At 44.7% G+C, this 26,448-nt stretch overlaps 3 protein-coding genes across 8 annotated transcripts in view; 1 reads left to right on the top strand and 2 right to left on the bottom strand.

Moving 5' to 3' along the window:
• LOC5520579 overlaps positions 1 to 2,505 on the top strand; it is a 9,907-nt gene extending 7,402 nt beyond the window's left edge. The window contains exons 8-11 of the mRNA XM_048720318.1: positions 361 to 446; positions 963 to 1,060; positions 1,875 to 2,017; positions 2,206 to 2,505. Of these exons, the coding sequence (XP_048576275.1) occupies positions 361 to 446; positions 963 to 1,060; positions 1,875 to 2,017; positions 2,206 to 2,212 (334 nt within the window). The 3' untranslated portion in view covers positions 2,213 to 2,505. The remainder of the gene's footprint in view (positions 1 to 360; positions 447 to 962; positions 1,061 to 1,874; positions 2,018 to 2,205) is intronic.
• A 100-nt stretch (positions 2,506 to 2,605) lies between these two features.
• Positions 2,606 to 6,952, bottom strand: LOC5520580. The gene is made up of 4 exons (XM_001640444.3): positions 5,601 to 6,952; positions 5,000 to 5,042; positions 3,716 to 3,961; positions 2,606 to 3,373 (listed from the first exon to the last, which is right to left on the bottom strand). The coding sequence occupies exons 1-4, from the start codon at positions 5,910 to 5,912 to the stop codon at positions 3,054 to 3,056; spliced, it is 921 nt and encodes a 306-aa protein (XP_001640494.1). The 5' UTR covers positions 5,913 to 6,952; the 3' UTR covers positions 2,606 to 3,053.
• A 139-nt stretch (positions 6,953 to 7,091) lies between these two features.
• Positions 7,092 to 26,448, bottom strand: part of LOC5520582 (tuberin-like) — a 33,569-nt gene continuing 14,212 nt past the window's right edge. For 4 of the 6 annotated variants that reach the window (XM_048720312.1, XM_048720314.1, XM_048720315.1 and 1 more), the window contains 26 exons: positions 26,039 to 26,107; positions 25,719 to 25,841; positions 25,309 to 25,427; positions 24,731 to 24,830; positions 24,511 to 24,633; positions 23,838 to 23,921; positions 23,196 to 23,246; positions 22,179 to 22,285; positions 21,271 to 21,353; positions 20,530 to 20,623; positions 20,301 to 20,403; positions 19,967 to 20,229; positions 18,827 to 19,260; positions 18,410 to 18,589; positions 18,120 to 18,281; positions 17,359 to 17,582; positions 15,254 to 15,308; positions 14,347 to 14,387; positions 13,602 to 13,739; positions 13,266 to 13,317; positions 12,090 to 12,620; positions 10,967 to 11,196; positions 10,078 to 10,351; positions 9,854 to 9,993; positions 8,356 to 8,526; positions 7,092 to 7,938 (listed from right to left, as the gene is read on the bottom strand). In XM_048720312.1, coding sequence (XP_048576269.1) covers positions 7,696 to 7,938; positions 8,356 to 8,526; positions 9,854 to 9,993; positions 10,078 to 10,351; positions 10,967 to 11,196; positions 12,090 to 12,620; positions 13,266 to 13,317; positions 13,602 to 13,739; positions 14,347 to 14,387; positions 15,254 to 15,308; positions 17,359 to 17,582; positions 18,120 to 18,281; positions 18,410 to 18,589; positions 18,827 to 19,260; positions 19,967 to 20,229; positions 20,301 to 20,403; positions 20,530 to 20,623; positions 21,271 to 21,353; positions 22,179 to 22,285; positions 23,196 to 23,246; positions 23,838 to 23,921; positions 24,511 to 24,633; positions 24,731 to 24,830; positions 25,309 to 25,427; positions 25,719 to 25,841; positions 26,039 to 26,107 — 4,194 coding nt within the window. In that variant the 3' untranslated portion in view covers positions 7,092 to 7,695. The remainder of the gene's footprint in view (positions 7,939 to 8,355; positions 8,527 to 9,853; positions 9,994 to 10,077; positions 10,352 to 10,966; positions 11,197 to 12,089; positions 12,621 to 13,265; positions 13,318 to 13,601; positions 13,740 to 14,346; positions 14,388 to 15,253; positions 15,309 to 17,358; positions 17,583 to 18,119; positions 18,282 to 18,409; positions 18,590 to 18,826; positions 19,261 to 19,966; positions 20,230 to 20,300; positions 20,404 to 20,529; positions 20,624 to 21,270; positions 21,354 to 22,178; positions 22,286 to 23,195; positions 23,247 to 23,837; positions 23,922 to 24,510; positions 24,634 to 24,730; positions 24,831 to 25,308; positions 25,428 to 25,718; positions 25,842 to 26,038; positions 26,108 to 26,448) is intronic. The other 2 variants (XM_032365572.2, XM_048720313.1) reach the window with 2 other exon arrangements.

The following is a 26,448-nucleotide window of genomic DNA, read 5'->3' as shown; positions in this document are numbered from 1 at the left end:
ACGGATGTTTATGACATACCTCGAGCAGGTTATCCGAAAACAAGCTCGGAAAAAGTCTCGGGCTCGGATTCTGAAACACGGGTCTCGGCGTATCGGCAAGTCTCGGATTTACCCATCGCTACAACTTACTATGTTCGTGGAACTTTCACAAGTCATCAACAAACTTTGCAATGAGCAAATTACTTTGTTCGTGGAACTTTCAAAAGTCATCAAAAATTGCAATGAGCTTGCTTGACACAAATACATGATTTTTGTGCTTCTGACGACAATACGTGGTTCGTAGGTTGTCACATCGTATTCATTCGTGTTTACTGCATGCTACACGCTATGCATCACAAGTTTTAAAATACATTTTTTTAGATTTGATCTCGATGAAAAGATCAAAGACGGGTACGACCTAAACTCAATGGAGGACAGAAGCATGGATGTTTACACGCAGTATCGCTGTAAGTGGTCTGTGGAAGGATTCTTAAAGTCCCTTTTACCTTGAAGACTAAAACATCTAAGAGAATGAAGGGATCTAAAGGTCTCAAATGATATTATTTGTTTACAAATCAAATAACGTTATCGCACGAATGTGTTAAGCCAAAATTACGTTTTTAGGCCCCCAGTGGTAATGGAGATCGAGAGTACTAACTTGTTTGAACGCCTTTTGCCTACAAAAAAATAGCCCCTTTAAGCGCAAGTATGCTTCTTCTTCTATGCTGCTAGTTTTGCCAACAAATCTCGAAGAAAATGTGAAGCTCTAAAAATTGACTCATCAAGGGGATATATTTAGGAGGAAAAGGTGATTTAATCTAGAACTACGTCATTGATCCAGAAACTGGCTCGTTCTTTAAAGCTCTGTCCAAAGATCCGGACGTCAGAAATTCAAAACTGTTTCAGACTGCTTTGTATCACATATAAGGCCTTTTTAACGAAATTCGACTTAATAAATATTATTACCGCTTGTTTTTTTCCAGTGCCGGATAAGCGGTTTGGCAAGGCACACTGCCATGCTTATGGAGATGGGGATTTTGGATTCGATTACTCCCGACCTAGCCGTGGGTTCGCAACAAGGGTGAGTTTGTATCATAGGCAACACAAAAATGGCGGCAGCCTTCACGCCAGAGAGCGATGCAAATATTAAATCTTCAATTAAAATTAGCCCTTTCTGACATAGAATCTTTTTGGCTGATTCGTAGGCGCTAAATAAGTGGCATTTGTTGTAATTTTTGCCGCAAAAAGCCTGAGCGCGCGCGTTTGTTGCTTTCATAGAGTAAATCGCTTATTTCCATTGATTGACAGTATACACCTATTTCAATTAATGTTGCACCCGCGAATCAATGTATAATCGTAACCTGCAGTGGTTCATGGGTAACGTATATATGGCTTAATCCTGGTCTCTGAACGTCGTTTGAACGTTTAGAGGTGCATAAACAAGAATGCTAAAGCTTTCAAAACCTGTTTTTTACGCTTATTTTACCATTTTTTCGATACCCATGAAGCACTGCGGGTTACTTAAAGCAACTACAACGGCGACTGCAGGGAGAACGTCATCCCCGAAAAAGCTTTTATGCTTTGCGTTTAGTTTAAACTGGTTTTGATAAATTCGCTCGTTTTTGTAGTCCGAATAACTATAGAAAAGCCTAGAATCTTATTTCTAACATAGAGAACAATGATAGTCCAGTTTTCAGCGCACACGTTCCTGTCCTCGATAAAACGTCCAAAATGTGTCAGACAGAATCCATTTCGAGTACATTTCACGTCTGGCCCATTGAACTCTCAATTGTTTTATGCCTCGTCGTCCGCGTTGCCGTTGTCGCTGCTTAATCCCTTCCTCCGAGTGCAACCACATTTGAAATAGGTGTATATTATCTCTATTCTCCTTACAGGGCTTTGATGACTACCTCGGGATCATATCTCTGGAGGGACAGCGCTTTGATGCTCGCAAAAGATACTATGAAGATTTGAACCGGGAACAAAAATTTGAGAAATTCCTCAAGTCCACATTGATCGTGAAACTCATATCGAGCCAGTAAGTGCGGTTTCCATGAAACTAATTAAAAATGAAGTGACTTTTTAAAATTGGATCTATACCGACGGTTATCTCTCTGTTAAAATATAAAGACAAAAGATAAGATAATTAATGACTAATCACCATGCTTCCCGCCGTATTCATGTAACTCCTGGATCCTCCCCTGAAATGTTCTTTTTTGTTCCAAGGAACTGAAAAAGGAGAAGAACAGCGAGGCGATGTAGCCAAATATTAGCTGAAGACAGGCTTGCTAGCATAACGTTACATTTTCATTGTTTTTTATGAGTTGAAGGAAGCCACTAATGTTATTTAGGGTGTTCGCATGAAAACGCATCTTGATTGAAATTGCATGAAAACGCATCTTGATTGAAATTGAACTACACGATTGAACTATACGAGTATGGAATATACTACTCGTTTTATGCTGTATATAATCTGCATTGTAGACAAAGTATATAGATAATTGCCAATAAAACAAGTTAAAAGTTTGTCTTGATGTCACCGATGTCTTCCCGTCTTTCCTACAACTCGAGAAACCAGAGCTATTTGAACTAGTATACACAACTATACTCGAGAATAAATCTAGGCTTTAAGTTCATATTTTGATCTTTATTAATATAAGGAATCGTATACAATGGGTGTGGTGGTCGCTATATTACATTTTTAATTTAATATCAGTCCAGAAAAGAAAATACAATCAACAAAATTATCAAATCAATTAAGACTACATGAGTATGGATGTTACCCCACATTTCTTTTGATTTCTTAATTTGCATACCCCCTTGCGCAGAGCTCTCTGTGGAGCAAAGTAAACGAGCGACGCGTAAAGCTTCACGCAGGAGGGTATAATTTGCACAAATAACGAGTCTATGCTTTGAAAGAGCTTCTTTTTAGAATCTTAAAAGCTTAAAGTGCTTTAAAAGCACTTTAATTTGTCCAACATTGCTCACCAGCTAGGTTAGGCTCGTAGCGGATTTTCACTGTGCGTAGGAAATAATAATAATAATAATGGAATCAACGCTTTAAGATCCACACGTTATGTGTTCGGTTTAAAATAAAAGACCTCTATATCGCTGGGCGAGAATAACTGCTGACCAGTAAAAAAGTTGCAGCTCTTGCCCACATTGCAGTTATCCGGAGGGGCGTAAGTTTTAGGTCGAGCATAGCATTGTGGGACGTCTGCATAACTTAGTGATAGGTCGAAACCGTGGCCGAATGTTGGTCCATTTCTAGAGCAGCCCCACAGAGCGGCCTGGTCTTGTTCATCTATGAGGAGAAGTTGTGTTGGTGAGTAGCCGCCGACGTTATACAGAGAGAATAGAAATGATTTTGGGCTTTTGTAGAAACGACAGTCATCTGAAACAAGAGAAAAGAAGAATTGTGAGTGGATGAACGTGAGAGACTTAGTCAGAGAGTGAGCAAGAGAGCCAGAGTGGCCGAGATCGAGAGATAAGAAATATAAGTGAGTGAGCGATCCAGTAAGCGAGGGAAAGAAACTAAAAATAAGCAGTCAAGAGCACGAAAAAAAAGAATGAGCGAGCCAACGAGCGAAAGATAGGGAGTAGATGACTGAACTAAAAAGTTGATAAATGATGACCATTTCCCATATCTTTCACTGATACTCGGGATTTCGATCTTAGAGTTGTATGTAAATAAAGAGAGCCTCATTAAACCTTGTGTGATAGATGTAATCCCTACCTTTCCATGATACACTGCTGTATCCTCCAAACACGTAATTTCGAACTCGGACAATGGTGACGGTTGGACCAATGCCATCACAGTTTTCATGGAAGACTGTAAAATTCCTTCCATCGCTGTTGGCATGGTAACAGCGAATCCAAGCCCCTTGTTCTTTTGAGTGCAAGGGATCCAGGAATATGTGAAGATCGTCCAGATATGTCTTTGTTTTGTCATGAAGGATGACTGATTGAGCCAGTCGATGCTCTGTGCGATATATAAAGTGGGTAAACTAGAGAAAATGGGCCTCCATCGGCGGATATACGGGAGGTAGCCTGCGAAGCGGCGCAAGGGAGAGGGACGGGTGGGGGATAGGGGGCGGGAGAAGAAAGAGCTACATAGGCTAACGGGAGGGGGAGGAGAAGACGCTCTCCTATTGTCAGAGAGTTTGTTTAACAATTGAAGAAATACTAGGAAAAAACCATAAAATTACATTTCACCCCCCCCCCCCCCCCCCCCCCGCACACACACACACACACACACACGCACACATTTCCTGAAATTCAACCCTTATTAGGACTCCAGAATCCGCCTCCTGGTGCCAAAAGCTCAAACATCGCTAGCAACATTAGGCAACAGTTGGCCACAAGACTCAGGAAGTGTTAGTGAGCAAGTACCGCCAGGCATTAGTGGGCCAGCAATGTTGGCTGATTTAGCCAGCAATGTTGACTGATTTAGCCAGTAATGTTGACTGATTTAGCCAGCAATGTTGACTGATTTAGCCAGTAATGTTGACTGATTTAGCCAGCAATGTTGACTGATTTAGCCAGTAATGTTGATATGGTTAGGGTTAGGATTAAGGTAAGGGTTATTTCTTATACCATATCAAAAATGTCCTACGTGTTGTGATAAACCGGGAGCGAGGTACTAATAACATATTTGAATGAACTGGCCAGTCTTGCTTGGCTAGGAACAGGATCTCAATAATGCAGTGGCTATAGGGTTATGTAAGTTGATACTGTGCTTGCGGACTCAATACGTGTGTTCGTTTGTACAAGACGTGTTACACACTTGAAAGTATTGATTATTTACACTATTTAAATTAGCACCATGATTATTATTTTAAGCTTCTAAAAATCTGCTGCTGTATTTTTTGCTACTGCTACTTATCTTCATGTTCTTGGCAGCTTAGATATAGCATTGCACGAGTATGCATTTTCTCCCAGACTTAATAAGCTTAGATGTCACAGTGAACGACACCACTAGATATTTTTTTCGTATTTGAATTATATTGCCAATATTCACCTTTATGAATATACTGTCCGCCACCTTGGCAATCAAGTGAGTTCTGCAAAAGAAATCATTTCCACAAAATTACCCTACATTTATAATCTGGAAATGGTAACATGACTGCATCTTTCTATGGGAATCTCTAGCAACCAAGCACGCCAAGTGCTTTACCGGGGCGTTTGGTTATAGAGCCCCAAAGAGAGGATTTTTCGGAGGTTTTTCGCTTAGAATTTTAACAGTTCAAGTTATACAAAACAAGTAAAAATTAAAGGAGCAAAAACTATAGTAAACTCATTAGGAGGCGTCCCAGCAGAAGGAAGTGCCTCTTTTTGGCTTGACTTTCCCAGTTTTTAATTTAATTATATTTAATTTTCACAAATATTTTTTTCATTTATTTCTGTTCACAATACCAGCGATCTATGACGATTGGATATTCAAGATTCACATTCGTCTTGAACACCCGAAATTGGTTCGATAGAGAATCATGACTAATAATACATTTTTATACCTTTATTTCAGGGATCTTCATGGCCTATCGGGGCTGAAAACTATATGACATTTTATTGGCCTTGAAGGCATCTTTCAATTGCGATAACGTAAATTCGATTTGACCCACCTGCACAGTTTTCAGTTGCTGAAATACGAATCCACTTGCGAACACTAATTTCGCCTCTCTGTCATTGTTGCCACTAATACCACATTCGCTCAGCGAGCAAGTTTCCCCAAGGGCTGTGCGCGAGGAACGAAAACTGTACGATCTACAAGAGGTATCCGCCAAGCAGGCTTGAATACATCCTAACCAGTCAACCTTTTCTATTCGGCGTAGTATGTGACGAGGATAAATGTAATCTTTAACTGTGAAAGGGTGAAAAGAGTTTGCAGGTAGACACAGGTAGAGGAAGGCGATGAAGGTCCCTTGCCAAGCCATAGATGTACTGAATGCGTTATCGAAGTAATTATTTTTTCTTCCTTTATCTTAAGTGGTACAGTGGTATAGTCTCCAGTCCTAAGCAAAGAGAAGTGTTTAGATGATAATAATATAGAAAACAAATAATGCGTAAAATGACTTATGGATAGGTGCTCGTAAGCAATGCGCGTTTCCCTTTTGAATTGATCAGTTATCTATGAAAAACGTTTAAATAAATATAACAATAAACTAACAAGGACAGTAAAATTAATTTATATAGGTCGAAATAAGCGATGGACAAGCTAAAAAGGTCATTAGATTTTTCGTCATTACTTTGATTAATTTTCCATTTCAACTTGCATTTAAAAATATTGTGTCCCGATTAATTTTGTTTTGCCTTATTCCTTAATGTTTAGTAGTCTTTTGCTAGCAAATATTTATTTTTGATCGGCTAAGTCGTTCAAACTAAATAAGCATTTCAATAGCATCATTTTAGTTTGTCGAGGGTCTCAGCCGTTCTGCTAAAAGACATCATTGAAGTTCTTTTAAGATAAATGTTGTTTTCTCTTCCACTGCTAAAGCGGAGCTGAAGGGTAGGGTTTGTTTAATCAACAAAAGATAAAAAGGACAGAACTACGAATTGTGACCTTGCAATTAAATGTTTACTTATTTATTTAAACATCGTCCATTTTAGATAAGTAATTATTAATCCGCGGTGCTTTTTTAGTTCGCGAACAAAGACCCCAAAGAAAGGACTATTTTTCATCTGACTCGTTTTTTTGTTACGTTTTCACTGTAGCCGTAGCCGCTCTCGCAGGCGTTTTTAGGCAGGTCACGCACTCCTAAAAACGCCTGCGAGGGAGGATACTGCAGCCGTGAAGTAACCGCACATTTTGAGATGCTAACCAAGATAACGTGTAACAAAATTATATTGTTTACGACTACATTCGATTCTAGAAAAGGTATAAGGCAAATTTTTAAGGCGATTTGAATCACACTCTTGTGCGTGAGTACACTACTATCAAAGAACTTACAACATTCAAAAGCGATGCATCCTGGGACGCCTGTGTTTATGTCTTTAATCATTTTTTAATTAAAACCGGTTCAAAGCCGGTTTAAAATTAAACTAAATTAAACAGAACTCTAGAACTAAAAAATCATGCCATAATCTATACAGAAAGCACAAAAATCAGACACGTCTTAAAAAAAACTCTGATTTAATGAACAATTTATACTACAATCTTGCTAATAAATTTTCTAGTCTCTCTTCTTGAAATTCAAGATAGCTACTACTTTTACATCAGTAGAGGGCGTCCCAATTATTTTTGAAGGGACACCTTTCGGACCCATTAATATATTAAACGTATGGCGGGAGACTTCTAGATTTCAGCCCCCATACATTTCCTCTAAAATTTGTCCGAAGGGGGAAGGGGATCCTTGTGGATCCACCACTGGTAGTAGCCGCTGCTACCCTTCTGATTGCAGGCTCACAAGAACGAGCTAGAAATCACAGATAAAAGATGAAGGAGTAGCGAACTCAGAAATAATATTCACATTAATCATGTCTCGAAAATTATACTAAAAAAAGTTTGAGTGATTTTGGGAAACAACTTTAATGTCATCCTTACCTACCTAACGACGTTATCAATTCCCACATGGACCAACGTCACCGTCGAGTTTTAAACATTCTTATTCTACGCTTCACCTAAAGCATAAATGCAACTTCGAGTTTTATGTGCTAAAAAGCACCATGAATCTTTTTTCCAATTTAATAATATTCTATTTTTATTCATACTTTTATATTCTACTTTGAAGCATACTCAGTGAAGTCCACCAAGTTTGGCTGAGCGCCCGCAGGATGTTTGATTAGCGGGATAAACGCGCTATTCCCTGACGCGTTTGGCTTCACATTGTGAGGTGAGGGGGAACTGGGCCCGTTAACATCTATCTTACTGCGCAGGCGCTTGATTTGACGCATGCGCTCTAGCCAGTTGCAGCCATAGGCGTCGGTGGTGCGTTTCAGGCCTTGGTGCAGCACTGACGCCATCTTGAAGGAAACATAAACGGAAATCAGTAAGTGACTCAAGTTGGGAAACCTGCTTGAATAAATAGATGGGATTTCATTCGGTGTCTTCTTTCGTTTATATGTTAACACTAAAGTGCTTTGTTTTGTGAGCAAATAAAGTGGTGGATCAAAGGACGTGCCCGTGTGCTAGAAACCCTTTATTCCAGCAAAAGATTAACCACTCTTTGAAAATTCCTGAATAAACTGGGAAAACACCTTAATTAATACCACACACGCACGCAAGCACGCACGCACGCACGCACGCACACAAAGATCGACTCTGTGGTATTTACCACGAAAAAGAGCTAATAGTTAAATAAAAACACAATAGGGGGAAAGACAACAAGAAGCGGATTGGTTGCTAGGGAAAAACCACACAATAATCATGTTGGTACTCACGTTTATATGTACGGCGAGCCTGCGCACTAGCATAGGTAGACTGCTGTCCGATATGACCCGTGGGCTCGGGTTGACGCACAGGTTTTTCAGCTCCTCCTTGAATCTGAGCATGACAACGTTACACTCGTTGTCAAGTGGCTGAATAACCACCTCTGCGAAATTGAACTGGCCCTAAGGAGATACAGAGCTAGGCGTTATAATTAAGCGTCTGAATGGGCAGATCCGTGATTGGACTGGCCCTAAGGAGATACAGAGCTAGGCGTTATAATTAAGCGTCTGAATGAGCAGATCCGTGATTGGACTGGCCCTAGAGACAGAAAGACATGCCTCTGTTACGGCTGCAAGTGGTGGTCTGCAGAGACTTAGCAGAGTAGAGTTTTGGTATATAACGATAATCACTAAGATTATCACGATAGTCACGAAGTTTATCGCGATAGCCACGAAGTTTATCACGATAGTCACGAAGTTTATCACGTAGAGGTCACGCAGCACGCGTGGGGTCTTACCTTGATTGTACCGTATTTGACCTCGCCGCCAGAGTCATTATAAACAATGGTCACGAAGTTTATCACGTAGAGGTCACGCAGCACGCGTGGGGTCTTACCTTGATTGTACCGTATTTGACCTCGCCGCCAGAGTCATTATAAACAATGGTCACGAAGTTTATCACGTAGAGGTCACGCAGCACGCGTGGGGTCTTACCTTGATTGTACCGTATTTGACCTCGCCGCCAGAGTCATTATAAACAATGGTCACGAAGTTTATCACGTAGAGGTCACGCAGCACGCGTGGGGTCTTACCTTGATTGTACCGTATTTGACCTCGCCGCCAGAGTCATTATAAACAATGGTCACGAAGTTTATCACGTAGAGGTCACGCAACACGCGTGGGGTCTTACCTTGATTGTGCCGTATTTGACCTCGCCACCAGAGTCATTATAAACAATGGTCACGAAGTTTATCACGTAGAGGTCACGCAGCACGCGTGGGGTCTTACCTTGATTGTGCCGTATGTGACCTCGCCGCCAGAGTCATTATAAACAATGGTCACGAAGTTTATCACGTGGAGGTCACGCAACACGCGTGGGGTCTTACCTTGATTGTGCCGTATTTGACCTCGCGCGCCTCCAGAGTCGTTATACACGATGGTCACGAAGTTTATCACGTAGAGGTCACGCAACACGCGTGGGGTCTTACCTTGATTGTGCCGTATTTGACCTCGCGCGCCTCCAGAGTCGTTATACACGATGGTCACGAAGTTTATCACGTAGAGGTCACGCAACACGCGTGGGGTCTTACCTTGATTGTGCCGTATTTGACCTCGCGCGCCTCCAGAGTCGTTATACACGATGGTCACGAAGTTTATCACGTAGAGGTCACGCAACACGCGTGGGGTCTTACCTTGATTGTACCGTATTTGACCTCGCCGCCAGAGTCATTATAAACAATGGTCACGAAGTTTATCATGTAGAGGTCACGCAGCATGCGTGGGGTCTTACCTTGATTGTACCGTATTTGACCTCGTCGCCAGAGTCATTATACACGATGGTAACGAAGTCGTTACCGATATGCATCTTCTTTGAGTTACATCCGGGATCTGACTCCTTAGTTGGCATCAGCGTGGCCACGTGGAAAATAACTGCAAGATATTTAAAGGGGCTGGGTCAGGACTTGCCGTGGGCCACGGGAAATACTCGGAACGCGGGTGTTTACTGTATTTTACCTTGACATATATCGTCCTGCCAGCTATACGCAAATTCCCCGTCCGCCCCTTCTCGATCCAGGCCTCCTAGGTAAATCTCGGCCGGGGCGCAGTCTCTCAGTCTGACAAGTCGGCCCAGTCCCCCCAGGAATCGCATGTAGCGCGCGGACCCGTACACGTTCCTCAGGATGGCAGTCTCGACATCATGCTGGCCCTCGCCCACGTAGATCACGCCGATCTTGTGCGTGTCGTATGGAGGGATACGGTCTAGGCACTTAACGGCGCGCTCAACGACCTGAGAAAAAAAGTTCAACATTAAGGCGTTCCTATCCTTCCACTTTTATCGCCATTGGGGGCGAAGGAAGGGACATCGTAAATGCCATATAAAACGCTCAGAAATTGGAAATAATACGATTCATGGGGCCCGGAGAAAATGAATTTCAAAGTTAACTAAAACAATACAGAAATAAGGATCGGGCCAAGTGGCCGTTTAATAGAAGTACCACTGTATTAAATATCTACACTTTCAGATACAATGGTACCTCATAGCGACCACCTTAAGGATCGGGCCAAGTGGTCGTTTAAAAGAAGTACCACTGTATTAAATATCTACACTTTCAGATACAATGGTACCTCATAGCGACCACCTTAAGGATCGGGCCAAGTGGCCGCTTAAAAGAGGTACACTGTATTAAACATCTACACTTTCAAATACAATGGTACCTCATAGCGACCACCTTAAGGATCGGACCAAGTGGCCGCTTAAAAGAGGTACACTTTATTAAATATCTATACTTTCAAATACAATGGTATCTCATAGCGACCACCTTAAGGATCGGGCCAACTGTTCGCTTACCCCGTTACCGTCCGAACCCTTCTGGGCGGTGTGTACAGTAGGGGAAGTACTCACCTCACTGTCCGGGAGGGGCACGGGCTTGTCTTGAGTAGAGCCCAGGAAAGCGCTGTGGTAGAGTTGAAGAAACAAGAAGCTTGGGTCCAGCGGGTACCTGTACGACTCTGCGGCAGGCACTAATTGAGGAGGGTCTCGGCTGAGGGGGACCTCAGTGTCTGAGGTGTTCCCTGATGTATTGCCTGAACGTCCCGGGGTCCTGTTTGTCTCAGGACGAGAAAATGTACCCGCTGAGAATGAAACGGTAATGCATTTAGTTTGGGTTTGCGGTTTTAGGTCAGACGACAGTTAGTCGAAAAGTAAGTGTTATCAAGGTCAAATAATAAACTTGCTCTAAGAGATCACTTGACTTTATAGTGACAAATTAGCGAGCGCTTCGGCTTTTGGCGGCGAAATAACAATGAAAACCAACTTATGCAGCGCATACAAATCAGCCAGAGGATTTCTTTGTCAGAAGGGCTTATTTTCATTGAAAGATTTTATTTTCCGTTATTCTCTGGTCTGGCGCCCACATTCACATCTTTGTTACTGCACCTTTGCCTTAAAAAAAAAACAACTCGTTTGTAAGGGCAAAGCCCTTGTAGGAAATGTAATACAGTTTATTATTATTATTTCCTTGCCCTTATTCGGATAAAATATTACAGAACTTCAGATTCATGACGGCGAAAAGTCTGAAATGGGCGCGAACGTTTTATTTCTCAGCGCGCTAGAAGAGAAATGTGGAAGTGTGCTGTGACATTTTGCGTGTGCGCCGTCGTACTCTCTGCCATCGTGTATCTTAAGGTCCCTACTATGGGCACCAGGCCCTTTATGGTCGTAACCTGACACATTAGATAGCCAACGCGCAGTCAAGCTCCAGTAAGCGAGTCTTCAGAGAGGGATCAGAGAATTTAATGTCAATCTATAACAGGAACTAAAGAATAATAATCAAGCTCGTAGGCCATTCCAGCTATAAGCATGCGCGCGCACTCACCATGGGAACCTCAACTACCGGCATGCAACGCGCGCTTCGTTTGATGTAAGCTTAAAAAAGCGCGCGCTGCATTCTGGTAGTTGAGGTAGGTTTCTATGGTTATGCGTGCGCAAACTTATAGCTGGAATGGCCTTTTAGCCAGCTACTCACTTCTCCCAAGTGTTGGTGACGACAGCTCAGGCGAAGAAGAGCTCTTCTGAGCACGTGACAGCTGCCCCGCCTCCAATCCGTCAGATCTGTCAATCAACACGTGTGCACTGCGTGCCGTGCGAGGGTCGTTCCCAGGCTTTTGTCGTCGCTCGGGCTCCTGCCCCTTGGGAGCGCTCAGGCTGGAGGACTTATGCAGCTTTGTCTTCTTGGGCGAGAGAGGACTGGACGTCGCCGAACGTGACTCACGGGTCATGTGAACAGCAGCGGAAGTGACGTTTCCTACGGCCAAGTTCCCACCCGAGTTTACTTTGCCTGGTTTGTTTTCTTTCACGTGAGGCGGATTGCGTGACTTTGCGTGGCCATCTTTTGGGTGACTGACTTCTGTGTGGCTTTCAGGGTCTTGTAGAAGAGCTTGGGCGCCAAGGCCGGATCCGAAATCTCCCGGAAGTGATTTAGGTCTCTGCGCCTTGGTTCTTAGTTGGCCTAGAATGGGACGTCGGACGACTGTGTCCGATGTGTTTAGCTGGTTACCTAAGAGAATAGAATAACAGAATAAAGAGTAAATGGAAATATAGATTAGATTTGCAGACATTCTACGCTTTTACCGCATTTCCATACGCAACGTTCGATTCCCACCTGATCCATTTGCAAGGCAATCCATAAAAGACCGTTTTCACGTTGTTGCCCGCGCATCCAAAATGCCACAGACTGGCGGGCCACCGCTGATACAAAATGACATACGACGTGGAGTTTACAGACAAAGCTATAGAAAATGCTGTCAAAGTGCTTCTTTCGCGGAGTTTGGAGTCAAATTCCACCATTTTGGACCAGCTGCGACCCGCCAGTCTGTAGTATTTTGGATGCGCGCGCAATTTCGTGAAAACGGTCTATTCAAAATAAGGCTGGCTGAAAACCACACAGGACCGTGGTTGGTTTCGCTCTACGGAGACACGCTTTGTAAGGACACCTCACTTTAATCCAGTTTCGAACTCCACTACGCCCGCAGGTCACTTGCACTAAGAACTCATAGATACAGTGAAAGCTTTGATTTTAAACAAACGGTTTCCAAATACCAGCGGGTTTCTGTAGAATCCACAAGCATTTGCACCGTTTATTTCCCTTTATACTGTACCGGAGGTTGAGTAATAGTTGTAAGACAATTTGTAAGCAACTCACCACCGCTGACTACGTCTCCAGGAACAGTCTGCACTTCTTCGTCACTTGCCAACTGTTGAACCAAGCAAAATAGAGCATGTTGTCAAGAGGGGGTCACGTGGTGATTGTTGGACCAATCAGATCTCAGTACAAGGGATTTGAGTTTATGAATATGTATTGCTTAGATCTACGCGTTGTGCAGGTGCGCCAATGATAATTTGGAGTCTGGGTACCCTGTGTGTTGGACTAACTGAAAACATTTCGTATGTTGAACCTTGTTGTGTATTGGACAATGAGAGCTCCATAGAAGCAAAACATCGCCCTCACGTGACCTCACGCTGTGATAATTTCACGTACCCTGTACATTTCCGAAGACGACAATACTTTGCTGTCAGCGGGGTGACTATCCCGGATGTTGGACTCGCTTCTGATGGTGCGCAATATCTTTGTCGGCGAGATGGGCTCATATTCCGCCGGCGACACACCGAGCTCAGGCTGCAAAATACAGTGAAATCCGATTAATAAGTGCACCGTTGGGATAAGATAAACTGTTTTATTACAACGGAACCCCGTTAATACGTACACACCCTATTGAGTTTAAGAAAACTGTTCTGATGAACAGAATATCCTTTTAAATTAGGTCAAAACTTACAGAACATGTTTATTTTATCGGAGAAGGGTCCTATAAAGAGGTTTCTCTTAAAGAGTGGTGCCATAGTGGAGAAGGGTCCTATAAAGAGGTTTCTCTTAAAGAGTGGTGCCATAGTATTTCATTGCTTCACTTGTAGAAGAGCCGTTAGCCTCCCGACGAACACAGAATGCTTAATGATACCTGTTTTATAAGAACACATCAGTACTGAAGACAGTTTTCGAAGTTCCAAGTAAAGAGATCTCCATAGATCGATCTTCTTTTATCCTATTCGCCGCAATTCAATTTCTTAAAATAAACTATCTATCTTTTCTTTAACATTTTAACAAACTTGATGAAGACGCAATCCAACTGGGAAAACTCTGCACCATTGTACCTACACTCATTCAATGCTTCCATTAAAAAACACTTCACTACAAACTAGTGACTGCTAAATAAAAACGTATCAATTACCTTCTCGAATAAAAGCTGTCGTCGTGCTGTTTGCGGGGGTTCTAGTAAAAGCAAGCATCATGTCAGTGGTGCTACGCATTCAATCTGACCGCCGCTACGGGCTGCACCATCAGAAAGGCGTAGGGTTGTTCGGGTAGGGAATGCCACTAAGGGATGCATCATCAGAAAGGCGTAGGGTTGTTCGGGTAGGGAATGCCACTAAGGGATGCATCATGTAAATGGCATAGGATCGTGGGGGGACATCCCCTAAGAGCTGCACCATCAGAAAGGCGTAGGGTTGTTTGGGATGAAGATGGAACCTAAGGGTACCATCACAAAGGTGAAGGGTAACAGAGGAGTGATGGAAGGTGTAGGGTTGTCCGAGTGGAGGTGTTGCGCGGGTATGGTATGTGTTGGGGGTGACGGGAGTGACAGAGGGGTGAATTTAAAAAAATCGAGTACAGCTTTCATGGAAGGAATCGGAATAGTATTTACTTCTAACTAGATCATGACAATCAGGACACCATAAAAAAAAAACTGTTTCCTTTCTCGGGCATTTGAAAATGTGTCCTAATAACATTGTGCCACAAAAGAATGTGTTTCAAAATACAAGGATTTCCTTTTTCCTCGTGAACGCATATTAGAAATATCAGATGTCACGTAACTTTTGATATAATACCAGGTCATTACTTTATATGATATTCAATTTTCGACGAATTCCTGTTGATATCTAATTTCCAACTTCTAAACCGCCTTCTGGCTTACGTCAATCAAACTAATGGGATTACATTTGGTACTTTTTGATTGGTCAGGGCCTTGCAGAGAGGTGACGTGATTTCAGTGATGGCCAATGAAAATGCTTTAAAGGCTTTTAATGACGGAAGCCAGAAGGCGTCGGGCAAGATATTGAAAACCGCAGTAAACCTACCTTCTGGAGATCGCAGTTCCTCTACATGTTCCTGGCACTCTGAATTACGGGCCATCTGCAGAAAATCAATGGCAAACAATCATAAAATGCAGTGTTTCCCAAATCTCTTTGTCCTAGACGAAACTACAGTGGAATCCTGTTATAGTGGGACGCGCGCTAACGTGACCGCATTGACACTTTAACCATGCGACGCGAGCTATCATGGCCACCTTGACAGTTACAGTGCGACCCGCGCTAACGAGGCCACATTGACACTTTTACTGTGCGACGCGCGCTACCGTGGCCACCTTGACAGTTTTACCATGCGACGTGCACTACCGTGGCCACCTAAACAGTTTTACCGTGCGACGTGCGCTAGCGTGGCCACCTTGACTGTTTTACCGTGCGACGTGCGCTACCGTGGCCACCTTGACTGTTTTACCGTGCGACGTGCACTACCGTGGCCACCTAAACAGTTTTACCGTACGACGCGCGCTACCGTGGCCACATTAACAGTTTTACCGTGCGACGTGCGCTACCGTGGCCACCTTGACTGTTTTACCGTGCGACGTGCACTACTGTGGCCACCTTGACTGTTTTACCGTGCGACGTGCGCTACCGTGGCCACCTTGACACTTTTACCATGCGACGTGCACTACCGTGGCCACCTAAACAGTTTTACCGTGCGACGTGCGCTACCGTGGCCACCTTGACTGTTTTACCGTGCGACGTGCGCTACCGTGGCCACCTTGACTGTTTTACAGTGCGACGTGCGCTACCGTGGCCACCTTGACTGTTTTACCGTGCGACGTGCGCTACCGTGGCCACCTTGACAGTTTTACAGAGCGGCGTGCACTACCGTGGCCACCTAAACAGTTTTACCGTGCGACGTGCGCTACCGTGGCCACCTTGACTGTTTTACCGTGCGACGTGCGCTACCGTGGCCACCTTGACACTTTTACCATGCGACGTGCACTACCGTGGCCACCTAAACAGTTTTACCGTGCGACGTGCGCTACCGTGGCCACCTTGACTGTTTTACCGTGCGACGTGCGCTACCGTGGCCACCTTGACTGTTTTACCGTGCGACGTGCGCTACCGTGGCCACCTAAACAGTTTTACCGTGCGACGTGCGCTACCGTGGCCACCTTGACTGTTTTACCGTGCGACGTGCGCTACCGTGGCCACCTTGACTGTTTTACAGTGCGACGTGCGCTACCGTCGCCACCTTGACTGTTTTACCGTGCGACGTGCGCTACCGTGACCACCTTGACACTTTTACCATGCGACGTGCACTACCGTGGCCACCTAAACAGTTTTACCGTGCGACGTGCGCTACCGTGGCAACCTTGACTGTTTTACCGTGCGACGTGCGCTACCGTGGCCACCTAAACAGTTTTACCGTGCGACGTGCGCTAGCGTGGCCACCTTGACTGTTTTACCGTGCGACGTGCGCTACCGTGGCCACCTTGACACTTTTACCATGCGACGTGCACTACCGTGGCCACCTAAACAGTTTTACCGTGCGACGTGCGCTACCGTGGCCACCTTGACTGTTTTACCGTGCGACGTGCGCTACCGTGGCCACCTAAACAGTTTTACCGTGCGACGTGCGCTACCGTGGCCACCTTGACTGTTTTACCGTGCGACGTGCGCTACCGTGGCCACCTTGACTGTTTTACAGTGCGACGTGCGCTACCGTAGCCACCTTGACTGTTTTACCGTGCGACGTGCGTTACCGTGGCCACCTTGACAGTTTTACAGAGCGGCGTGCACTACCGTGGCCACCTAAACAGTTTTACCGTGCGACGTGCGCTACCGTGGCCAACTTGACTGTTTTACCGTGCGACGTGCGCTACCGTGGCCACCTTGACAGTTTTACAGTGCGACGTGCGCTACCGTGGCCACCTTGACAGTTTTACAGTGCGACGTGCGCTACCGTGGCCACCTTGACAGTTTTACAGTGCGACGTGCGCTAACGTGGCCATCTTGACAGTTTTACCGTGCGAACCGTGCTACCGTGGCCACCTAGACCGATTTGTGAACTAAACCAATTAAAGTAAGCAAATTTGCATATATTTAATTGCGGCACTAGAACATTCGTCGGTTTGGCCTTTTCTTCTTACCCGGATAGCATAAGGACCGCGCCGGGGACTGGCACTAAGTAACCTTGGCCTTGACGGTAAGCCATCTGAGCTTGTAGAGTCGCAAGGTATGCCGGGGGATGAGCTGGCACCGTCTTGTGGAGTCAGCAGGATCTGATCCAATTGATGGTCATTGGAGGGAGACTGGACCTGAGCATTAATGACGTCATTGCCCAATTGTGTCTTCGCCTCTGCTGAAAAGACACCTTGCAGTAAGGGGTAATGGTTTGCATAAGTAAGGCGTAACAGGTTGCGAGGAAAAGCGTCATATTGAAGGATTTACGAACGCTTACTGTCATTGGCCTAGGTTATAAAGTGAACAACAAAACACGGCGTTACATTCGTCATTGAGAAAGCTTATGGGGCGCAAGAGGCGTTCAATTCCAAAATAAGAGAACTTATCATAAAGCTCACTCAGAATCAACGCATTACACTTTGCGATGAGACATTTTCTTATCACGCTTTATAATAAATATCTTATTTCTCTTGTCAATGGGCCGTACAAAAATTTGAAGACTCAAAATTTTCCATCGTTTTATCGTCCGCGAGCTTCGCTCTTGGGCCGCCATGAAGCGATGGAAAACATTCTCGTGTCTATAAGTTCTCGTACACAATTGCTGTGATTATGGGCATTGGTGGAAACGTAATATCGGTATCTACTGTATGTAGACGGGAGCCTCGTTTCCATGTACTCGCCCCAGTCCTCTTACATCGACATTGAGCTTGTGACTGAAATCCCTTACCGCTCTCCTCGGGGCTTAGTGTTGTGTCACGTGATCCAGAATCTCTCGAATCCTTCCTTATAAGGTCAATAAGGAGTGTATCACTGTCAGCACCGGAACCTAGTACTTCTCGGCTTTTCGTTCGCACTTTCAGCAGGGTTTTATCACCTGGTGGTAACGAGTCTGACAAGAATGAAAGACCACGAAATCCTTGACACATCATATAATGACATCAAATAAACTCCTGGAATATCTTAAAAGACCATCCAAGAAATCCATAATATAACATCCAAAAAACATTTCATACTTACATTCTTTGACGTGCTTGTCGTCCATGACGCCCGTGAAAATGTCACCGTCCGTCCCTTGTGCGCCTACCAAGGGGCCTGCCGGCCGGTTTTCTAAGCGCATGACCCATGACACATTACCGCTGGCTTTTCGGATAAATATCTCTGCCCAGCCTTGACAGACGCAATGATAGTCAACCAGTCCTAATAAAAAAGGCATGTTAAGGCCGATTTAGACAGCACGATTTAGTCGTATACGACTTGCCCGTGACACTCCAACAACTCTAGTCGTAGAAGGTAAATCGGCCTACGACTCCGCTACAAAAATTGATAAATTGCACAAAACAGTTTTTTTAAAAAGTTGCCAAAATAATGCACACGAATTATAATCTGGTAGTAGTTGAGTTACCGAGTAGCTGAGTTACAAGATACCCGTCATACCTTGCGTGCTTGGCGTCGTGCTCTCCCCAGTCCCCTGTGGCTCCGGCGTCTTTGGTCTTTCTTTGCCTGCCTTTTCATTCAAGGTGCGTTCAGCCTTGGTCCCCCCTGTTCCGTCAGTACTTGGTAGGCTAGAAGCAGACGATTCCGGGGGAGGCTGTATTCTAATGCCCGATGGGCTTCCACCCCCTGACGCATCGCTTTTTGTCAGGTTCTTATCCAAGATGTTTTCTCTACTGCGCCGGCGCCGCGATTGCAGACTCGTGTCAGCGGGAAGCTGCATTTGGCGGGAGATCTTATCGCGGAGGGCGTAGCAGTTGTCGCAGATACCATCAGGCTCGATTGAGGTCCCGGATGTAGTGATGGTTACGATCGTGTTACCAACCAGCCACTTCTTGGATATACCACGTGACAGGAGGTAGTCCATGGCCGCAGTGCTACAACCAATCAGATAATCTTTAGTAAGGTACTGTGCACGCGTCACAGTGCTACCAATCAGGTCATCTTTAGTAAGGTAGTGTGCACGTGGTCATGGTGCTACAACCAATCAGATAATCTTAAGTAAGGTAGTGTACACGTGGTCACGGTGCTACAACCGATAAGATAATCTTAAGTATGGTAGTGTACACGTGGTCACGGTGCTACAACCAATCAGATAATCTTAAGTAAGGTAGTGTACACGTGGTCACAGTGCTACAACCAATCAGATAATCTTAAGTAAGGTAGCGTGCACGTGGTCACGGTGCTACAACCAATCAGATAATCTTAAGTAAGGTAGTGTACACGCGGTCACAGTGCTACCAATCAGATAATCTTAAGTGAGGTAGTGTACACGCGGTCACAGTGCTACAACCAATCAGGTCTTTTGTAGAGTAACACTGTGCACATGGTCACAGTGCTGCAACCAATCAGGTCATATTAAGTACTGTGCACGTGGTATGGTTCTGTCCTGTAGAATGGTTCTCTGCACAGTTTTGAGAATCAATTTTGGCGATATTTTATTTACGCGATTCTTGCAGGGTAAAATTTAGTTATATTCCGACAGCCTGGTGAAAGTTCAGCCAAACGAATCACTTTCACCGACACTTTGTTATTTTGAATTCAATAGTTCTTATGCTAATCTGGAGGTAATAATCGACTCACCGTTTTGGCGGCGCGAGGCCTGGGGCGAAAGCATACCTCGCCATCATATCCATGCACACTTCACTCATCTCCGCGTGGAACCCATACTCAGTCTCCTTGGCCTGGGGCGGGCTCACGGGCGAAGCTAACCGTACGGGGCCTTGGGGCGAATAGGACTGCTGACCGGTGCCAACGCTGCTAGTGCGCCCGCGAGTTCCCTGGGAGGGGCTATCACCACGGGAATCATATCGCTCGGCCGGCAATGCCATGCTAGTGCGCAGGGCCTGGGGCGAGAAAATGACAGCTTAGACAAACGCTATTGTCTAGTCCTAGCGTACAATCGTAATGCAATTACCTTGGCGATAAAGCCAACAAATCCTCTGCGATAGGCAACGCGTGCACGCACAAACCACGCGGCAATCACGTGAAACGCCAAGGTCACAGTGTACTGAGAGTATCTGAAATATGTGAAAATCAGAAGTACGAAGAAATGGGGATACAAGAGGGAAATGGTGTCGTTATCACATCATACGCATCTCTTCCCCTTGCCTCTCAATGTGGCTATGTTTTTTGCAAGCCCATACCTTGCGGAGTCGGTGTAAGGAAGGCAGATGGCGAACACACTTTTGTACTGAGTCTCCTTGAAGCTGGTGTAGAGATGGGGCAGGTGAACAAGCCCTGTACAATAACACAGCAGTCAGTTCCGAGTCACTCACGAAAGTCAACGAGTCACTCACGAACAAAACCGAGTCACTCTTGAACACCACCAAATCACACACGAACACCACCGAGTCACATACGAACGGATCACTCACACACGAACTCCACCGAGTCACTCAGGAACGTCACCGAGTCACTCACGGACAAAACTTAGTCTCTCACGAACGTCACCGAGTCACTCACGAACAAAACCGAGTCATTCACTAGCACTGGCTAGTAATCCATGGACATCGCCGATTAACTCCAGAACATCACCGATTGATTAACGAACATCACCTAGTCATAAGGTGTAGTGCCGAGTCACTCACGAACACTACAAAGTCACTTATCAACACCGCCGAGCCACTAACGCACGTCATTTCCTGACATTAACGAGTATTTCTAGGAACGTTCCTCCCCTTCGGGATGGCACCCCTCCCCTTTAAAAAAAATCATGGATTTGCCAACTTATGACAAGTCCAAGTGGCATTATACCATTTACTGAAAGAGCGGGGAAAAAGATTGGGCTTCCTGTGTTCAAACGCTTTGGACATGTGAGGTGATAAGAGGCTTCAGTGTTCTAGGAGGCGCATGCGCCGTGTACACATTCCCCTTGTGAATCTTACCAGACAGGAACTCTAGCATGGGGACTGCCATGAGGACCGTCGCCGAGACCTGGGATAACCGCACAAGGATGGCCGGCAACAGGCTGGGTAAAATTTTTGATGCACATAAATCATAACGCCACACGATGGTAGTTAAAAGGGGACTTGCCCTAAGAATTCACCTGACCTTTGTGGGTGTCAAATTCAAAACAGAATAATCAAACAAAAAAATCAGAAATAACTGCGCCCGTCACACCAGAGAACGGCGAAGAAATAAAAATCTTTAAATAAAACTAAAACTTGCGCTGAATAAGTTCCCTTTTTTGCTGTTACTTTGCCACTAAAAGACTGAGCGCGCGCTAGTTTGCCACCCAAACAGTCACGTGATCTCTTAGCGCAAGTCCCCTATTTGGACGCACGATCGCAACCGATCGCAAAGTGGTTTCCATACGCACGATCGCACGATCACAGGTTGAGCGATTGTGTGCGATTGAGCGCGATCATTTGGAAATCGGAACGCAGCGGCGACAGCAAGGTGGTGAACCAAAAAAACAATTCATGTTTACCGCTCTAAATTTCTAAATTAGTTTAGATAAAATTCATTTGTCTAAAAAAATATAGGCAAGCCTAGAACCTTATTGTCATAGAGAACAAGGAAATTCTCGTCTTCGCTAGACCCCATGGTCTTGGAGTTTTCAAGTTGTGAGTCATCCTTGGAAACACAGGGCGTCGAGGTCACTGGCGCGAGAAGGAGGCGCGCCACGTTACGCTATGACCTAGACGCCCTGGGTAACCGAGTTGTAGTTTGGAGTAAAACGGCTGAAATGTATCAGACAGAGCTCATTTCATATCTGGCTCTTTAAATGTTCATTTGTTTTCTGTCGTTGCCGTCCGCGCTGCAGTCAACCTTGCTTAAGTTCCCTACTCACCTGGTAATGACGGCTTGCATCTCCATAGTGCACAACGTGAGAGACGACACGCATAGACTGGCGCACTTGGTCCCGAAGCCGAGCTCAAGAGACTGCACAAGCTCGCACTGAAACAATGAGGACAACTATGGGTATAGCCTAGTCTATGATATTGTACACGAAGCCGAGCTCAAATGACAAGCTCGAACTGTAAAATTAAGGACAAGCGGTCGTTACCTGGTGAGTTCGACTCAGTGGGGTTCTACTGTTTTTTATCAATACTAATCGTTACCTTGTGAGTTCGATTTAGTGGGGTTTTATTGTATTTTATCAATAGCGATCGTTATCTTGTGAGTTCGACTTAGTGGGGTTCTACTGTATTTTATCAATAGCGATCGTCACCTGGCGAGTTCGACTTAGTGGGGTTCTACTGTATTTTATCAATAGTAATCGTCACCTGGTGAGTTCGACTTAGTGGGGTTCTACTGTATTTTATCAATAGCTATCGTCACCTGGCGAGTTCGACTTAGTGGGGTTCTACTGTATTTTATCAATAGCTATCGTCACCTGGCGAGTTTGACTTAGTGGGGTTCTACTGTATTTTATCAATAGCGATCGTTACCTGGTGAGTTCGACTTAGTGGGGTTCTACTGTATTTTATCAATAGCGATTGTTTAACTGGTGAGTTCGACTTAGTGGGGTTCTACTGTATTATAACATCATCATCATCTTTATTTTGCTCATAATTCTGTTTCTTTACATAGGTATATACTAAAGGATAGAGATCTATAATTTGTTACAAGTAAAATAAATGAGAACAAGTTCGAGCAGGAAAGCTAAATAAACTAGTCAGTTATCGAGTTAGCTATAACAATAGCGATTGTACCTTGTGAGTTCGACTTAGTGGGGATCTACTGTATTTTATCAGTTGCGATCGTTACCTTGTGAGTTCGACTTAGTAGGGGTCTACTGTATTATAACAATAGCGATCGTTACCTGGTGAGTTCGACTTAGTGGGGTTCTACTGTATAGCGTTACCTGGTGCTGACGATCTAGGCGGGTGTGGTAAGTCGCAAGTACTGTCAAAACCTGTGGAGGGGAGGGGAGAGCAGATTCAACAGACAACAACAGGCATGGCCTGTTCTACCATCCCCCCCTGGGGTTCAGATACTTACAGGAAAGGTGAGACCGTGGAGTCCCGCTCTACCTACCCCCCCCCCCTGGGGTGAAGATACCTACAGGAAAGATGAGAGCATGAAGTCCCATTCTACCTAACCCCCCCCCCTGGGGTTAAGATACTTACAGGAAAGATGAGAGCATGGAGTCCCATTCTACCTACCCCCCCCCCCCTGGGGTTAAGATACTTACAGGAAAGATGAGAGAGTGGAGTCCCATTCTACCTACCCCCCTGGGGTTATATACTTACAGGAAAGATGAAAGCGTGGAGTCCCGTTCTACCTACCCCCCCTGGGGTTAAGATACTTACAGGAAAGATGAAAGCGTGGAGCCGTGTTCTACCTACCCCCACTGTGGTTAAGATACTTACAGAAAAGATGAGAGAGTGGAGTCCCGTTCTACCTACCCCCTGGGGTTAAGTTATTAACAGGTAAAATGTGAGCGTGGAGTCCTGTTCTACCCACCCCCCCAGCCCCCCCACCCCCATGGGGTCAAAATACTTACAGGAAAGATGAGAGCGTGGAGTCCCGTTCTGCCCACTCCCTGAGGCATCCGCTGTAGGTCCAACACACAGGCAGGATCACATACCTAAGGATAGAAAAGAGAGAGTCATAATTGAACATGAATCATGGCTTTATTTTACTATACAGCCAAGCAGGTGTGGCCACTAAAATGTGAACTTATGTTTAAAACCCTTTAACAGGCGCAATCCCCAATATTTAAGCAGGTCTAAACATTAAGTTAACTTAACTAAATAGTAAACTCGGAGGACATTTGTGTATATCATTGTGTACATTTGTTTTTATTTTATTCCTTTTTTATCCGAGAGAAAAATTACACACTCAATCAAAAGTGTCTTAAGTAAACTAATAACTAACAAACTAAGTTTGTCCTTTGGTAAGTTTAACATATTTTCATCTGGTTATGAGATAAGTTTGCACCAGATAAGCCAATATACACAGATCACATAGTTACCACCTGTCTCCCCCACCCTCCCCACCCACACCAATACACAGACCACATAGTTACCGCTTGTCTCCCCCACCCACACCAATACACAGATAACATAGTTACCGCCTGTCTCCCCCACCCTCCCCACCCACACCAATACACAGATCACATAGTTACGGCCTGTCTCCCCCACCGTCCCCACCCACACCAAACTCAGGTTACCCACCATTTTACATAGTACAGACGACATAGCAGTCAGGTTTGGGTCAGCGGCAAGCACAAGTGTCTTGTTCTGAAGCACGTCTGGGAGACTGGTGAGAACTTGCTCCAAGACGGTCCAGTCCCACTCCTACACCATTACACAGCAATACCAATATGTCAGGAAGGCATAAAAATTAAAAAAAATGATAAGCCTTATTTAATCTTTTCAAAAGAACACTACTCACATATTGGATGCAGCTGAGAATGACACTAAAGGCATCTGAGTACTGGATGACACCAAGCGGACTGGTATACCCTAGGGTGCTGTCTGGGGCCTCTAGGGTGCTGTAATTATCATTGTAATCAATAATGAGCTAATTATCATTGCCAATGCCATCATCCCAATTGGATTGGTATATGAACGACGGACTGGTATACCCCAGAGTGCTGTCTGGGGCCTCACGGGCGCTGTAATCATCATCGTAATCAATAATGAGCTAATTATCATTGCCAATGCCATCATCACAATTGGATTGGTATATGAACGGCGGACTGGTATACCCCAGAGTGCTGTCTGGGGCCTCTAGGGCACTGTTATCATCATTGTAATCAATAATGAGCTAATTATCATTGCCAATGCCATCATCACAATTGGATTGGTATATGAACGGCGGACTGGTATACCCCAGAGTGCCGTCTGGGGCCTCTAGGGCACTGTTATCATCATTGTAATCAATAATGAGCTAATTATCATTGCCAATGCCATCATCCCAATTGGATTGGTATATGAATCAGTCTATATCTTTATCAGTGTTTCTCTTACCTCTGTGCACAGACGAAGTATGAGCTGTAGGTAACCTTGCCTTTCTCTGATGCTTCAGAAGAGGCAAAGCCGAGGCACTGACTAGAGTCACAGCGCAGAGACAAGAAGCACTCAAACGCCTGGTAAGTATGGCAGTGTTACTTTACTCAATATCATACTGTACTCTGTCAGCCACCATTTTGTCATCCTTGCAAAGTACCAAGAGTGAAAAAGCATCCATTCCCATAGGCTGATTTTGTGAAGCCAATGCGATATTTTCGATTGAATTTAGTAAAAAAATATTAAACCTTGTTTTCAGATTGTCATTTCGAGATTGTTAGCACATCGTGCGCCTTTCAATGTAATGAAAACAATTACATAGGTGTGGCTAACAAGGGTTCTTGGGTGACATGAAGTGAGAGTGTACTTACAATGTTCCTGATTATGCTGGCGATGATGGTGCCGTAACCATGGTAATAATGGGCACGCACATGACTGACAAGCAACCCAAAGACCTGCTGGGCGTGGCAGTGTGGCAGCCGGAACAGCTTCACCTAGACAACGTCATGTTACCATGGTTACTATTGTGTTTAGTTATTTGAAGGCACCATTAACTAACGCACAGCAAATGTTTGCAGCATGTGGTCTTGGCTTCCCTTCGGTTGATATTTGAGTTCATTCCTGGCTTATCACACTCAACCACAGGGAGCCCATGTGTTAGGAGTTCATAACCTGGGAACACTGTATGTACCTTCAAGACTTGGACCAATCCATTTATTGCGGTCTTCACGTCCTTCAAGACATTCTCTTCCTGTGAAAGCTAATAACAAACTCCATTAGTGGAATTACCCAGCACTATTCACTTGAATGAATGTAATACCAGGTCTACTGGGGAAATGGCAATATCAAATACTGCTCTTGTCGGCCACCATTTTGCCATCATAGCAAAATACCAAGTGCTAGAGAGCATTAATTTCCATCAGCTGATTTGGGGCAATTTTTGCAATATTTTGCAATGAATTTGGTAAATTAGGCATAAAACTTTGATTTTTGAATAAGGTTTGCCCTCAAGGATAATAATACAGAAAAATTAGGGCCCCCTTCAAAGACCCTCTGTCAGACACCATTTTGTCATCCTAGCAAAATACCTAGTGTGAGCAA

The sequence above is a fragment of the Nematostella vectensis genome, chromosome 12, assembly GCF_932526225.1.
Source record: "Nematostella vectensis chromosome 12, jaNemVect1.1, whole genome shotgun sequence".
Lineage (NCBI taxonomy): Eukaryota > Metazoa > Cnidaria > Anthozoa > Actiniaria > Edwardsiidae > Nematostella > Nematostella vectensis.
This window is presented reverse-complemented; position numbering and strand designations above follow the sequence as displayed.